Here is a 17,415-nt window from a genome sequence, read left to right on the forward strand (position 1 = left end):
TAGTTTTAACTTATGACCGTAGTTTTAAGGAGACTCTGAGTTAGTTTTGGACTGGTTTTAGACAGAGAAAGAGTGATTTTACCTGTCTGCAACAATGGTGGGACTATGGGAAAGTTCAAATAAAACTGCTATGTCAGCAACACACTCTCATTGTTACTCAGGATATTACCAGGTCTATTAAAGATCTGGAGATTAACATTGTGGAGTTAGAACAACTGAGGGAAGCCACAGGAATTTGAGAGCATATTGAAGCTCTCATATCTAAAAAGCTAGTATTAGCAAACATGCTGGAAACCAAAGTTCAAGGTGCATTAGTCAGGTTCCGAGTTCAAAACATCAAGGAGATGGATGCCCCGTCCAGGTTTTCTTCAATCTGGAGAGAAAATTTGGACAAAGGAAACTGATCCACTCTTTATTATCAGACACAGGGCAACAATTGAGCGAACCGGGCCAGATCAGGAGGAAGGCTGTGGAGTTTTATTCTTTGTTATTCTAGAGTGAATACAAGAAGATCGAAGGGCTGTTAAGGGAGTTCTATAATGAACTTCCCAAGGTTTCTGAGGAAACAAGAATTCAGCTGGAGTGCCCTCTGGGGCTGCAGGAACTCCACACAGCCCTCCAGAGCATGCAGGGCCAGAAAGCCCCAGGCTACAAAGCTTACTGGGACATCATAGCGAAAGACATGCTGGATGTCTGTAATGACATTCGTAACTCTGGTTTGCTCCCACTGTCTTGCTGCAGAGTGGTTATCACCCTTCCTCCGAAGAAGGACTCTAAAAAGAAGAAGACATTAAAAACTGGCGCCCTGTGTCTCTCCTCTGTACTGATTATAAAATCCTCTCCAAAGGCCTGGTGAACAGGATAAGAGCGGTAATGGAATAGGTCATCCATCGGGATCAGACTTATTGCGTCCCCAGCAGGTCTATGGTAGATAATATCTACCTGATTCGAGATGTTTTGGAGGTCTCCAGTTCATTGGAGATGATCAAGAAAAGGCATTTGACTGCGTCGAGCACAGCTTGCTCTGGGAAACCATGGAGAGGTTCGGGTTCGGCGCTGGTTTTATTGCTAAAATCCAGGTACTGTACAGTAACACTGAGAGTGTGTTAAAGATCAATGATAGTCTGTGTGCTCCTTGTACGGTGTGTAGAGGTGTTCGGCAGGGCTGCACGCTCGGGAATGCTCTACGCACTATCCCTGGAACCCCTCTTCCACAAAATTTGCTCGTGTGTTCATGGTTTTGTTTTACCTGGTTTTAACAGAAACGCCGATGATGTTGCTGTTTTTATAAAAGATCAACAGGATGTAAACATACTGAGTGATGTTGTGGAGAAATTCTCTGTCCTGTCGGCAGCTAAAGTGAACTGGAAAAAGAGTGAAGCGCTCGCTGTGGGTGAGTGGCCTGAAGGGCTCCCAGTTCTCCTGGAGAATCTTCTATGGAAAAGAGATGGTTTTAAATATCTTGGTATCTATCTTGGAGATTAAACCACAGTAGTGAAAAATTGGGAAAACGTGGAACAGAAAATAAAAAGTAAACTGGCAAAGTGGAAATGACTACATTCTCAAATGTTGTATAGAGGCAGAGTGCTAGTTTTAAACAATCTTGTGGCATCACAGCTGTGGCACAAGCTCTCTGTTTTAGATCCATCACCTGTTTTTTTAGTCATAATACAGTCAGAGATGGTTCAGTTTTTCTGGAGCAGTCTACATTGGGTGCCAAAGTCTGTGTTGTTTTTACCAAGAGAGGAGGGGGGCCAGGGCCTTGTCCACCTGGCCAGTAGAACAGCTACTTGTCGCATACAGTTCATCCAGAAATACTTGTCAGGGTCTTCTGACATTATTTGGAAGGAGGTGGCCAGCTGCATTTTCAGACGCGTAAACAAGTTGGGGTTGGATGCTGCTCTGTTTCTAAATGATTTTAATTGTTTGAAGTTAAAAGGGTTACCTCAGTTTTATCAGGGTCTTTTTAAGTCATGTGGCCTTTTTAAGTTAAAAAGATCACAAATGTCTAACTCTCTGCATTGGCTTTTAGAAGAACCTTTAATTTGTGGAGCAAGATTGGATGTCTGTGACAGCACAGTACCAGGAATGTCAGAGGCATTGTGCCGATCTGGAACATTGACTGTGAAACAACTGGTAGAAGTATGTCTCCAACAACAGCGCATTGGGCTCCTTACTGGGGATCCAGTCTGCAAGGCTGGTGCAGAGATTCCTGGGATTTGTGAAGTAGAGAGTCACAGCAAAAGAGAGGTGCCTCTTGCAACTGTTCACTGAAGGAAAGAATCTACCTGACTCGTCAGAGCCGTTTCCCGAGGTTCTGCTGGATCCAGAATTCACAGAGGAAAGAAGTCCCCTTTTATGCTCCAAAGACTCCAAGATGATTTTATTCAACACGAGCCCAAAGGTTGTATACAAATATTGTGTGAAGGTAATAAATAAAAGAACCTTGGAGAAAAGCCCCGTCAGTGCATGGGTGGACAAGCTTGGAGGACAAAAGCCCCAGTGGAGGACTATTTACAAGGCCCCAATAAAAAAACGGACCGGTGATCTTCAGTGGAGGTTTCTTAATGTTGCAATTGCAACAAACTCATTTTTATCAGTCATCAGTGCTGGAGTTTTAAATGAATGTCCATTTTGCCGTTTGTCCGAGAGTGTTTTTCATGTTTCTATAGACTGTAAGCGATTGACAACTTTTTTAACTTTTTGATGAGTATTTTTAGCTTTTTTGGTGTTGTTTTTACAAATTCTACATTTATTAACGGAGTTCACTACAACAAATCTAACAAGTTAAAGTCCCAAATTTTACATTTTCTAATTGCAGAAGCATAAATGGCCATTTATTTATCTCGGAGGGACAGATTGCAGGATGGACCATAAAAGCCAGGCTGCGGCTAGAAATCTGTTTTCATGTAGCCAATGGGACTTTAGAAGACTTTGTGCAGTTTTGGGGTTTAAGGGAATTCTGTGCGCTGTGTCTCATAAAAAAGAATTAAAATACAGCAAGCAGCTAATGTAAATATTTGGGAAAGAAATAAAATCAGTATTTTTAATTATTGTATTGTTGATTAATTACTTAAATAAATAATTTGTTAAAAATCAAAAAAAAATCTTCTTCTTCTTCTGCTTTCTGTCTTTATAGTGACGGTTGACCAGAATGTCACTCAGGAAAAAATTCTATTGTACAGCTGTGTTATTTTTAGATAACCAAATATTATCTGATAAATTTTACTTTTTGAATTACTTCTAAATAAATCAACTAAATCTAATTTAACTCTAATTCTATTTAAATTTTGAATTAATTGTTGTATCTCTTCCTCATATTTTTTACAGTGCAACATTACATGCTCTATGGTTTCATTCCACAGTATTCTCATTTACCATTACAATGTTTCCCTAAAATAAAAAAAGTACTATTTAACCCAGTGTGCCGAAATCTTAGACGAGAAATAATTGTTTCTTCACTCCTTGCCCTTCCTGTTCTTCTCATTTCTCCAGTCTTCTTTTGAATTTTATAAAACCAACGTCCTGTCTTTTCTTTCTCCCATTCTTTTTTCCATTTATCCTTCATTCTCTGTTTAATTAACATATATTTTCCTGTTTTACTAACATTAATAACTAAATCTACTGATACATTTCTAATAGCTTCCTTTGCTGGCCAATCTACCAATTCATTTCCTTTAACACCATAATGTGCTGGTATCCATAAAAAAAAATCATTAAACGCGTCATATTTATTCTAAATAATGTCTGTTGAATTTCTATTAAAATATCTGGTCTGCTTTCTGAATGATTATACTGTAAATTAACTAATGATGAACTAGAATCTGAACAAATTACTGATCTTAATGGTCTTATTTCTACAACCCATTGAATGGCTTATAATATTGTAATAATTTCTCCATATACTGAAAGTCCATCATTTATTATTTTCCTTATTTTAATATTGAACTCTGGTACTATAAAAGGTACTCCAACTTTATTATATATATGTTTAGAAGCATCTGTATAAATTTGAACATAACCATAATATTTATTGATATAATCCTGTACTAAATGTGAATATAAAATAAATTCCTTATCCTCATTTCTCCTTTTCATCAAAGTAAAATCTACTATGGCATCTGGAATTATCCAAGGCTGTATCACTGATAATGGAACTGTTTGATGTATATTAACCTGATCTATTTTGAATTCTGTTATTTTCTTATTGCCAATCCAACCAAAACGTTTGATATCTTTTATCTCTTTTTCCCAGCAGGGTTTATTGTTTTTTGAGTTGGATGATACTGTCTATGACCTTTTAAATTATCCTAATAATTTAATGTTAATTGCTCCCTTCTAATTTTAAGCTGTATTTCTCCCATTTCTATCAATAACGATGCTGTTGGTAGTTTTTAATTGCTCCTGTACATAATATCTATGCTTGGTATTGAATACGATCTAATTTTTGTAAATTTGTATCTGCTGCTGAATTTTAAACAATGCTTCCATAATCTAGTACTGATCTACCGGTAATTAATCCTGTATATATAGCCTTAAGTGCTATCCTATCTGCCTCCCAATCACTACCAGTTAAACCATAATATTATAAACGATAATATTTAATACCCTCTTGCATTTGTCTAAAACTTTCTGAATGTGCACATTCCATGTAATTCTTTCATCAAACCACACCCGTAGAAATTTAAATTGTTTCACTTTTTCTATTTCTTGTTTATATAACTTTAATTTAATATCACCAATTGTTTTTCTTGAAAAGAACATTGTTTTAGTCTTGTCTACAGAAATTGAAATTCCCATTTATATGACAATTTTTAACTTTAAAAATAGCTTCTTGCATCTTTTTAGTAATAAACTCTATATTCCCTCCTCTCTTCCACATTGCTCCATAATCAGCAAAAAGAGAAAATCCCATCCCATTACCTATATTTTGAAACACAGCATTTATCATTAATGAATTAATCCAGGACTTATACAGGTCTAGGGTCAGGAAAAGAGCTGCTAAAATCTCTGCAGACCCCACATACCCTGCACATAAACTGTTTAGTTTTACCTTCAGGCCGCCGCTACAGAGCACTGTTTCCATACATATTATATCTGCTTTTTTGCAAAGATTTTTAATGAATCCTTTAAATTCTTGCCCATTTGCTATTAAACTTCGATCGTTCCACTGTAAAATAATCAAAGTGTTTTCTCTCCTGATGTCCCATACTTCCCATCTCCTCCCAATCCTCTATTTATACATTCCCATGAAATATCTTTTATACCAAAGAAGTTCTCTGCTCCTTTTACAATTATTTAGATTTTTTCAGTTTTTATCTGCTCATACACAATGAACATGATCTTTTCCACTCTGATTATAGGTTCAGTTCTCTCTTGGCACTAATTGAGGTGTTGAGTCTTGTTGAACATTTATCTCCCTCCATCCAGTCTGTATTTGCACCCTCTTCACAGCTTCAGCATAGCTGATATTGTTAGTTGTTTTCATTTGTTCAACTTCAATGGCTTTCATTCTAACTTCACATCCCCCAAAAGTCACTCTATGTTGTCCCCCACAATTACAACATTTATCTTGAACATTTTCATCACATTCCTCATATCTATGATCACCCCCACATTTTGGACACCTTTGTTTTCCTTTACACACAGCTGCAACGTGTCCATATCTTTGACACTTGGAACACCTGAGTGGGGGAGGGATACAGGGCCTAACTGGAAAGCTTATAATTCCTATCTTAACCCTCTCTGGCAGTATATTTTCTTGCAATTCTATCATTATTGATAGAATTTCCACTCTTTCCCCAGTTATCATTTTCAACAATTCTTTTATTTGATTCACATCCACATCCTGTATGCTCTTTTTAATTTTTTATAGATCTTCGTTCTCAGGTATTCCTGTTATCACTCCCCTCGTTACTTTCTTTTCTCCTAAAATCCTTTTTTCTCCCACAGATTTTCTACAAATGCTTTCAGAATTCAAAGCTTTGTTTTTTCTGTTATTCTGTTTTACAAATGATCAATACACTCCCATCTCAGTGTATTTGCAAAAGAAATATCCCCAATCTTCTTTTTAAGCTCTCTTGATAATGCAATCGAACCAATCTGAATGTTATCCTCTTCTTCTTTAAATTTAAGAATTACTTTGAATTCCTCTCTAACAATCTTCTTCCGGACGACAGGGATTCCTTCATCTGAACTGTTTTCTTCCAAAGATCTTTTACTGACTTGTGTCCCAAACAAACTTTCATTTTCTCGCCTGATTCTTCCTCTTCCTCTGCCACAAACAACCTGAGACCAATCACTCAAATCCATTTGATCTTCATCGTCCTCTACCTGAGTTGCCATTCCAGTCCAATCATAAACCAGTTTATGCCTAACCGCTTTTCTTTTTTGTCCAACACTGTCACGGTTTATGCAGCGGAGGACCCCAGAATGCAGACGGACAGGCGGTAAGTAAAGGTTGAATCCTTGAAAAAACAAAAACTCCCTCATAAGAGGAGGCAGGAACAAAACAAAAAACAGGCAGGCAAGACAGGCATGGCATGATCCATAACTACCGGCTGAAAGCAGGGTGATATGATCTGAAATGTTTCTGCGAGGAATGAACAGAACAGATGTGTATATATGGAACGAGAACCAGATAAAACGAGGAGACTGAATACTAGGTGCAGGTGAACCGAATGAAGATGATTGAAAACAGGCAGGAGAGAACAAAACGTGGCTGGAGCAGAAAAGAGACTCTTGAATACAAACTAATACAAACACAACTAGTAAACCATGAAATTAAAGCATCACCAGAAAGAAGATCCAAAAAGCTAACTTTACAAAACATAAACTAGAAGACAAAAACTAAAGCATGACCCGGAAAATAATAAACAAAAGCAAGATTCAAAACCTATCAAGAATAATAATAATAAGAACCCAAAAACACCCACAAATCATGACAAACACACTTTCTGCAATCAATTCAGCTACTACCGATCCGTTGCTCTCTCGCTCCGTCCCAGGCAAGTCGTCCTCCCTGGGAATCCTGCTTCACTCTAGCTGCCATGAACCGACCAGGGAGACCCATGGTTGGAAGTCCTTAAAAGCGAAGCCTTGAAGGGTGATTGGTTGAGGAGGAATACAGACTTGACGCTGATTGGTTGGAGCGGAGTTGCATGATGGAGTCATAGGAGGGAGCCGGTGGTGGAGTTGAATCTTCCAGATTAAATTTTTGTCAAAACTCAATTTGTCTATTACAGCAAGCTTTGGAGTCTTCCTCTGGGACAGGGGCAATCAATGATTTTAGCTTTCTGGATATTTTTTTTTATTTTCCCTCTTCAGCATGATGCTGTCTCTCCACATCTAGTCAAAGCTTGGCAAAGTAAAGGCCGCACCTCACTTTATATTAGATGAACTCTTAACAGCATTTTGGGTTTTTACAATTGACCAATATAATTTCACACTGAAAGTTGATTAACCAATGACCATCACTGATTGAAGTTCAACAGATTCCTTTTCAAAATAAGTGAACTATTGAGTAAAAAGACACAATGTTTTGAGATTTTGAGATGTGTAGGTTTTTACTTTTCTGCCACAAAATGACAATTATTTTGATTTAATTTCCCATGAATAATTTCTAAAATCCTCTAAATGTTCCAAATTTTAAGAAAGCAATTTTTTTTTCCAGCGCAACGTGTTTAAAAAGAAGCCCAACTGGGGGGAAGCCAGTCCAGTCTGGCAAATTGCACAGCACTACACAATTTACCCAATCCCATAAAGAAAACACTAATCAACAACAATGAACATGTCAGGTGTGGTACAACGGAGGACCCCGGAATGCAGATAAGCAGGCAGCATGACGGTAAGTTAAAAGTTTTAATCTTGGAGTAACAGAAACTCACTCAATAGAGAAGGCAGGAACAAAAACAGGCAGGCAAGGCAAACATTACATGAACCAAATCCGAGACATGAGATGTACTGTTTGCGCGATGACTGAACAGAACAGAAGTGTATAAATGGAGTGGGAACCAGGTGAAACAAGTAAACTAATTACAGATGCAAGTGGACCGAGTGCTGATTGAGCAGATTGAGACGAAAACAGAAAACCAATAAAACAAACTAATAGAAACATAAGTAGAAAAACATGAAACCAAAGCATGACCAGAAGCCCAATCCAAGAACAAAACTTAGCAAAACATGAATACAAAAACTAAAGCATGACCAAGAAAACAGAACCATGATTCAAACCCCAACTAAAAATAAGACCAACAAAAACCCCAAAACACCCCCAAATCATAACAGAACATGATGGAGCATAATGTGTATGCATGAAGACGCCCAGTTCACTTTTCTGAATGCCCCCTCATATATGCATTGCTGGATACTGGTCCTGTGTTTAATACACTTTTTTGTGCTAAAGTGAAACAGCTTCAGTTGTGCTAAAGTGCAATTAAGTACATGGCTAGTTATGGGCTAATATAATACTTCATCAGATTGAAAAGTAAACAGTGGAGAATGCATTGATCAATACTCAAAATGTATTATATGTTTTCATTTCCGATATTACTTTTTATTTCCTCCTGTTTCAAGAAAACAATTTGCTGTTTTCTATTATTTTGCCATTCTGATTGTGTGCACAACACACAAAACCACTTATAAACCCAGCACAAAGGAATGGACTGGTACAAAATATCATTAATGGCAATAAACACTTATACTTTAATCATTCATCTCAGATTCTTGCTCCCACAGATTGAAAGCTTTGGGCAACATGAACCTCATATTGCTTAGAAAGTAACCTGAAAGAGATAGTAAATGTCATCTTCTTATGGAGCACTATGTCAAATTTTCAGAAATCCTTTCCTTTCTGGTATCATAATCTAAGCAAAAATATGTTTAGATTCAGCTGTGAAACATTAGAAAATTTGCAACAAATATTTCAGGTTTCCGTTTTTTTTTCCGTTGCCCTGTGATGGACTGGCGATCTGTCCAGGGTGTACCCTGCCTCTCGCCCATAGACTGCTGGAGATAGGCACCAGCTCCCCCGCGACCCACTATGGAATAAGCGGTAGAAAATGACTGACTGACTGACTATTTCAGGTTTCCTCTTTTCTGTTTTTCCTGTTTTCTGTCAATGATTAACACAAGCTACAGTCAGCTAGTGCCCCCCGCTGGTCCCAAAGGTGAAACATGAAGTAGTGAAAACAAAAAAGTGCTGAAACCAAAATGTTTTATTTCAACAGAGAAAAAGAGAATTATGAAATACCTTTGTATGTGCCATATATTCCCATATCTGTAAAATGGGGGAAGCAAACCCTCACACGTTTCCTCAAAACCGAGCCTTTAAATTGTTTAAATATTTCATAAGAAGAGCATGCTTTTTATTTATAATGATTGATAGAATTGTTGCTGAGGTCCAACTGACGGGCCTATAGTTAAGTGATAAAGAAATATACGTTTTTAATATTTTCACCAAACATGGCATGTCGAGTATTATGTATACCCTAGCGAATAATAAGTGGAAAAGTCCTTTTTAGCTTTGCAGTAATCAGCTCCGTCTTATAATTAGTTTTTTGCATGTTTCCATGGCATGCTGACCATTTATCTTTGGTCATGAGCTTCAAGTCTTGGAGGGAGCCAAATAAAGTTGGAAGGCCTTCTTTGGCTTCCTCCGTAGTTTCTCAATCAGATAAAAGTTGGGATTCTGGATGGCCCACTTTAAAATATTAATATTACTTTCAGGCAGAACAAACATGTTGATAAAGTAAAACGATTATTTTATTTTAAACCTAAATCTGCCTGAGGTAAGAATAATATTGAGCTTAACTGTACTAATTTACTACTTCTGCTTTATCCACATCTTGTTGGTTGTATCAGAAACAATGAAGTTAGATCTGGGTAGGTGTCATATTCCTAATAATAAATGATCATTCTGAGAAGTAAATCTGTAGAAGTGGTCAGTAAAAAGAGCTCAATTTATGCTTTATTAAAGCAAATTAAGTTCCACATTTGTTCAAATTACCATGCATTTTGGCTTATTCGGATACAAACAAAAAGCTCTTAACAGGACTGTTCTTACAGGGCATTTACAAATGTCATGAGTGATTACATCTGACTTATCCAGTCTGCATGCATAACAATGTAACAACATGACAACATGGACTAAGAGTCAAACAAAAAGACTAAATTTCCAAAACTTTCTCATGTATATCCTATACAATTTATGTAAAAAATAAAAAATGTTTTAAAGGAAAACAATCTAAAATTTTTAAAAAGCTGCAATAACTTGAGTCTATTAATGTACATTAGGCACGTCACGCTAAAGTGAGCTGAGACAGAAAAGGTTCCAGTTTTATCTGAAGAAAGGATCACTGGCCAATGCACCTCAGAGAGTGGGTTTAAAGGTTTGTGTAATATAAGATAATAAGAGTCTGGCAGGAGTCTGGCAGAGCTAGTGTGTATTGTCCTTTAGATAGTGTTGCCTATCATTGCAAAGTTTGACTTCCCGATACAAGACCAGCTGAAAGGAGAGATTTTAGTAATTATTTTACCTGGTCATAACAGAGAAATTGCTTAAAATCACTGCGGCATTAACTTACCTCATTTAGTGCTTCCATAAACATATCAGGCCAACATTTTCATCTGGTGGTTGCTTTCAAAATTCATTGCACTTTTCTCTTTGTGCTTCAAGCTGTAGGGTTTGTCTTTGTGTCGAAGGTAGGTGAGAAATACTTTGATCCAACAAGGAGAGAGGATCTTTCCTGAAGGCAGAGGAGTTATGTTCTCACTAGGGCTATATATATATATATATATATATATATATATATATTAAATTGTTCTCAGGAAATAGAAGACAATAATATTACTCAAGAAACTAAAGAGTATGGTGTGTACAAATATTTATTTTTTCAAAAGTCACTCAAGTAAATTTAACAGAGTAAATGTAACTAGTTTCTCACTGTCTTTGCCTAGGGATATTAATAAAGCAGAGAATTTGAACCTCTGCTTTGTTTGGTAATTTTGCTAAATGATTATTAAGAACATTTTGTGAAATGCATAACAAACCTGTACCCTGCCTCTCGCCCATAGACTGCTGGAGATAGGCACCAGCTCCCCTGTGACCCACTATGGAATAAGCAGTAGAAATGACTGACTGACTGACTGGCATAACAAACAATTGTTTTAAAGCTAAAAAGAAGAGAAGTCAACCAAATTGTTTTTAGAAGTAAAAAAAACAAACTCTAGACCACAGGAAGTCCCTGCTTATCTTCTATATGTTTTTTTAACATTCTTGACTAATCATCATTTCCTCTGGGCTGAATCTCATATTTATGACTCAAAAATCTTTAGTCACATCAGTAGCTTTTTAAACCGCAAAGCAGCAGCACATTCTGGATAATCTTTATATTTCGACAGTAAGGTTTTCATTTTATTTTTTATTATTGTTTAGTTTCTAGTTGACATTGTTCATACATGTTGGAAACCTGGAATATTTACTTGTACTTTTTTGCTAAATATAACTAAAGACATCCTATACGCAGTGTCATATACTGGTAACTTACCTAATACTTTTCAGCTTTCTGATCTTTATCTTGTTGTAAGATTATAATACATATTATAATATTACTACCTAAACTGTTAAAAAACCTAGTTTATTTTTTTGGAAAAACATCAAACATAGAAACTATGAAAGAAAATTCACTCTTTTATTTTAGAGACCAGCGCTACATTGAGAAGATGAGGCTTTGTTTTCTCCTCTGCCTGATGGTTCCTTTGAGCCACAGGCAGATGCAGGGTCTTCCTGGTGCTAGAGGTGAAACAGGATTGCCTGGACAACCTGGAGCACCTGGACCATCTGGACCCATAGGTAACAGCTCACAAAGCAAACTAATTTCATCAAGTTTTTCTAAAGATCTAAAGATAGAGCTGAACTATTCTGGAGAATGAGTGGAGCAGTCAAAATTACAGTAGCCAAATGCTTGATCTTGTGCAAAAATACCTGACCAATAAAGTTTTCTACATCTTTTTTGGACTGAGGGCTGAGGGGAGTAACTGGACCACCTGGATTCCCTGGCCAACGTGGTGAACCTGGACCCGTCACCATGTGTGGACAAGGTAATGGTTAGCTGAAACTGGCATGAATAAATTAAGTGATGACACTCTTTCATTCACTGAAAATCCAGTGCAGCATTTGAACAGTATAAAGTTTCTCAGGTTTTAACAAACCAAATCATCTATTAAAATATCCTAAATCATTTTCCTCTATTATGCAATTTGGGTTAATAGTGAAATTATCTAGAAAAGCACACATTACTGTAGAGCAAAGAAAAACACAGGAATAAATTTCTGAGTTGCAGTCAAATAAACTTTGGTGACCAAACTTGTTCTGTTCCAGATCTTTTTGGTTCTGTCGGACAGGATGTTGAAAGATTGATGAAGATCAGTGCAAAGATTGACGTTGGTGGGTTTCCTATTCAAGGCCTCTCAGCCACTAATTACAGACCAGCAAAAGCTTTATTAGAGTTACTGAGGATCTAATGTTTTCCTCCATGTCTGTTTTTGAGTTTTATGTATTTTCTGTCCAATCATGACATGCCTCTAAATACCTATATGCAGAACAGTTAATTGAGAACCAAAAGTACTAACTCCTAAATGAAAACAGATGACAGCAACCTGATTTTTTCAGATTGTCATTACTGAAAAAAGAAAATTATGCCCTTATTTTATTTAACAAAAAAAAAAAAAAAGACTATGACGCTTATAACAACACAATGATGATTTCTCATGGGTTTTCTGCATATTTGTCCAGCTATAAGCTTTGACTTTGTGCGGAAGGTGGATCAGAAATACTTTGTGTCCAACAAGGAGAGAGGATCTTTCCTGAAGGCTGTGGAGTTCTGCTCCCAACAAGGCTTAGAGCTGGCTCTGTCCCAGACTGAGGAGGAGAACCGCATGCTGATTCAGCTGCTTGGTGAAGCTGATAAAATAGCCTGGATCAACATTAACAGCAGAAAAGCAGAGGGGAACTTCCAGTCAGACATGAAAAGTCAACCTCTGACCTTTACTAAATGGGGAGAAAAACAGCCGGATCAAACCATTCAGGATACCGGCTGCAGCATGGTAACGGAGAACGGCTCCTGGAGAGTGACACAAGACTGTTCACTGAATGCTTACATCATCTGTCAGTTATAGAAAGCTCATCTACCACAGAGCTTCTTAAATAATCTAGAAATGACCTAGTCCTTAAATGACCTTTATCTGACAGAACTTATTGCAGACTTAGTGACAGTATGGTCTTTCAGCATTTGCAGAATCCTAACCAGATCTATGCATTCAGACTGATTTCATGACTCAATCCTTTTCTGTACCTGATTTGACCAGTTGGAGTCTATCCACACAGTGTAAAGGAAGCACCACCCTGGACAGGTCGTCAGTGCATCAGAAGACCAAATTAAAGACAGAAAATGTGGAATAATTGTCACCTTTTCTTACTGTAAACTGATGGCATTGTTTTATTATCTGTTTTGTTTTCATATTGTTGGGCCTTAATGAGTGCCCTGATAATATAATGTTTAAATATGCCATATCTTTGATGTAACCAAAAGCCCAGCAAAGGAGCTGCTGGGCTTTTCATTCTTTAAATACTCAATTTGTTAATACTTAAATAAACTAATAAACTAACCAAGCATCCAATTACCACAGCATGTATGTTTGTTTGATGGTGGAAACAGAGGAAAGCGGCATGAGAAAAACAATGCATAACTCAGGAGAAACATTTAAATACCCTAGAAAGAGCCAAGGCTAAGATTCAGACATTTTCTTGGCTATAAGATGACAGTAGTGCTAATCACAGCTGCTGTCTGCTTTTATCACTGTTAGATTTAAAACATATCAAGGTAGATTTAAGTTAAGATGGGAATGGAACCAAAATGGCGAAACATCCATGAAGTCCACCTCAGAATAGCTCAAAAAAGACTAACTACTCCCTATGGAAAAACACCCACCAAGCATCCTAGTGCCAGTGAACTTTAACAGAAGGATCTGTTTTATTGACTTGTTTTCCAGGTCAAATAATGGAATAATGGACTTTTGTATCTTCTTTTAGTAACCAAGTGTTTCCATGGTCTCTTCTGTTTCAGGAAACTCTCTAAAAACTGTTGGGTTAAAAACAATGTAATTTCCATTATGTGCATACCCGACCTCAGGTCAAATAAGGACCCATCTATCATGTTTTATTGGAATGCAACAGTATTGGATTATAGATTTGACCCAGCAAACAGGGTCAGGTTTTCTACCCCAAAAATGGGCTAAGGTGACCAATGTCTTGAGTTAAGGCTACTGTAGAGTGCATTGAAAAGAATAACCTGTAACCTTGATTAGCAAACAAATGATATTTGGGATAAATTAATAGTTTTTACATGGTGTTTGGAGTGTGGCCTACATCTAGCCCAATGACCGCTGAATAAAGACAGAACATATCATTAGGCTTCAGCCAAGGAAAGTTTCTTTAGCAGCGGTTATGTAAGAAAATAGAACAAAACCGAAAGACTTCACATACCACCAATGGGAGATGTCTCACACTAAGTTCATATGTAAAGCTCAATTTCGACCCTACTGAGTTTCACTCCATATCTTCTTTGGTTCTATGATGCTGGCTTCATTTTAGAAAGCTCACATGTGTGGAATGTCAGTTGCTTGATTTATGATTTATTTAATCAACTCAGCGCAGGGCTCCTCTTCCTTGTTTATAAGGACAGTGTTTTATCAGTGAGGCTAGAGAGACACACAGGATAAGTAAGCATTTACAGATCTAACAGCAAGTTGAAGTGGCCAGGTGATCTAACGTATGTTTCTGGAAAGTGGGAGGAAGCTGTAGTATCTCGAGAGAGCGCATGTCAACACAGAGAGAAAAAGCTAACTTCACACAGAAAGGCCCAGTTGGCATTCAAACGAAGAACCTTCTTACTGCAAGGCAACAGTGTTAGAAATACAATTTTTGCTTTTAGTTTGTTACCTTTATGTTAACAGAATGAATTTACGTCTGCTTTATATTACACAAGATTCACCGTATTCAAGATAGATAGATAGATAGATAGATAGATAGATAGATAGATAGATAGATAGATAGATAGATAGATAGATAGATAGATAGATAGATAGATAGATAGATAGATAGATAGATAGATAGATAGATAGATAGATAGATAGATAGATAGATAGATAGATAGATAGATAGATAGATAGATAGATAGATAGATAGATAGATAGATAGATAGATAGATAGATCTGTGGAGGAGTGATCTGTGTGCATGGTGTGCCTCTCCTTTATCAAACGTGGGGGGAAAAAAATCAGTGTTTGGTCATTTTCATGCTTGTTTCTGGATCTATCAGTGTGGAACATACACAAGGTTATGTCTGTGTGAACAAAATTTCAACAAAAATGTTTATTGTGGGGGGCTGCACGGTGGAGCAGTTGGTCACACTGTTGCCATGCAGCAAGAAGGTCCTGGGTTCAATTCCTGGGCGTCTTTCTGCATGGACTTTAAATGTTCTCTCCTCCTTTTTTTGTGCTATAGTGAAACAGCTTCAGGTGTACTACAGTACAATTTAGAACATGGCTAGTTATGTGCTAGTATAACACTTCATCAGATAGAGAACAAAACAATGGAGAGCGCATTGATCAATATTGAAAATGTATTATATGTCTATATAATTATATGTATTATATGTTTCACTTCTTTTTATTTTCTCTTGTTTCAAGAAGAAAATTAGCTGCTTTCTATTATTTTCTCGTTCTGATTGTGTGCACAACACAAGATACTACTTATAAACCCAGCACAAACTGTCAGAGTCTGGATTTTGTCTGTAGCTGCTACTAACTATTTTCAGCCACTAGGTGTTGCCTGATACCGTTCTCGGAGGGTAACAGGTGCGGCGGATTGAGATGATCACTTGGGGAGGTATAAAGAGGATGAATTGCCAGTACATCATCGCCTGAGAACCCAGCTAGGTCCGTACTACAGTCTGTTAATTTCCAATTATCCTGCAAGACCATTTCTTACCATCCCTCTCTGTTGTAGTTTCCAGGCCCGAGCAGCGACTGTCGTTTCCCACTCCAGTCTATTAATAAAGTTCCTAAACGGTTCTCTGTTCTCTGGGTGCTTTGGTTTATGTGGGTCAGATTGTCCCTTAACATTATGACAGAACACTCAGGCCAGCCGGACCCTGCCGAGGGACTCCAGAGAACAGTTTCTGAACACAGTCATCAGATCCACTCTCATGGCGCAATTGGAGGAGAGATAGAAGGAACTGTAGCAGTTCCTAAAACTCCTTGCTTATAAGTAAGCAAGAAAAATTAAACAATCCTTAAAACAGAAGAACAGAGATCTTCTCTAGTGAGTCCTGGTCTCCCAATTCCTGGGGGTGCACAGGAGTGCGAACTAGGAGTAAATATAAGAAAACAATTCCCAGCATATACCCACGCAAAGCCTTAATGGCTCACGAACAGAAATTTCATCCATCTGGAAAAAATGTAGAGGAAGACACATTTCCTTTAGTTGAGGTAGCAAATCCAAACGTAGGTGACGCTAATCACCGACAGCCGCCAACTATTCTAGTATATAGGCCATGGACACAGGAAGACAGAACTGCTGCTTTAAAGGGTATCCCACCGATACAGGAAGGAGTAGAGGAGTTTTTAGCAGCTATTACAGAACTCAAAGGAAGCTTCCATCTTAATGGCAGAGAAATGCTCCAGTGTTTTACCCAGCTGTTTGGCCACCGCTGGTGCAGAGTAGCAGGAGGTTTCACTGGATGCGATGACAATGGTGACACTTTAACACATAATTCACCAGATTTAAGGGACGCCTTAGGCTTACTCTTTGAAAGAATTCGAAGAGTTTATATACAGACAGCAGATTATGGTAAAATCTCACAATGCAAACAGAAGGACGAAGAAGACCCACAAGATTTCTTGGATAGGATGAGACGTGTTTTTAGAACAAACTCTGCTATACCATATGATGAAGCAGAGGCAGGAGCCTATCAGCAACAGTTGAAGAGAGCCTTTTTGCAAGGCCTTAAAATTGAACTCAGACGATATATAGACAAACACTGGGTTCATCAAAATACAGGAACTGTTACCCAAGCCTTAGAGTATGCGCAGCATGTCCATAAAACACAGCAAAATAGGAAGACAGATATGTTTGGAATGCAAGACAGTTTAATGGCATTGCATCGCTCAGGGACAAACAGGCAAAAGGGGGGAGGATTCAGAGGTCACGGAGGAAGGGGAGGAGGAGGAGGGACACGACACACCCACACACAGAGCAATGCGTGTCTGAGGTGTGGAAAAATAGGGCATTATGCTAGACAATGTAGAACAATTTTACAAAACTTTGGCACAAGAGATGACAACTACTGGATCTGCAA

The 17,415-nt window shown here is 37.7% G+C and overlaps 1 protein-coding gene across 1 annotated transcript; it reads left to right on the top strand.

Moving 5' to 3' along the window:
• The first annotated feature begins 11,357 nt into the window (after positions 1-11,357).
• Positions 11,358-13,677, top strand: LOC124859009 (pulmonary surfactant-associated protein D-like). The gene is made up of 5 exons (XM_047351418.1): positions 11,358-11,399; positions 11,700-11,851; positions 12,022-12,099; positions 12,380-12,445; positions 12,794-13,677. Exons 2-5 carry the CDS (start codon positions 11,722-11,724, stop codon positions 13,174-13,176), a joined length of 657 nt encoding a protein of 218 aa, XP_047207374.1. The 5' UTR covers positions 11,358-11,399; positions 11,700-11,721; the 3' UTR covers positions 13,177-13,677.
• Positions 13,678-17,415: the final 3,738 nt, after the last annotated feature.

Source organism: Girardinichthys multiradiatus, chromosome 2 (assembly GCF_021462225.1).
Source record: "Girardinichthys multiradiatus isolate DD_20200921_A chromosome 2, DD_fGirMul_XY1, whole genome shotgun sequence".
NCBI classification, from domain to species: domain Eukaryota; kingdom Metazoa; phylum Chordata; class Actinopteri; order Cyprinodontiformes; family Goodeidae; genus Girardinichthys; species Girardinichthys multiradiatus.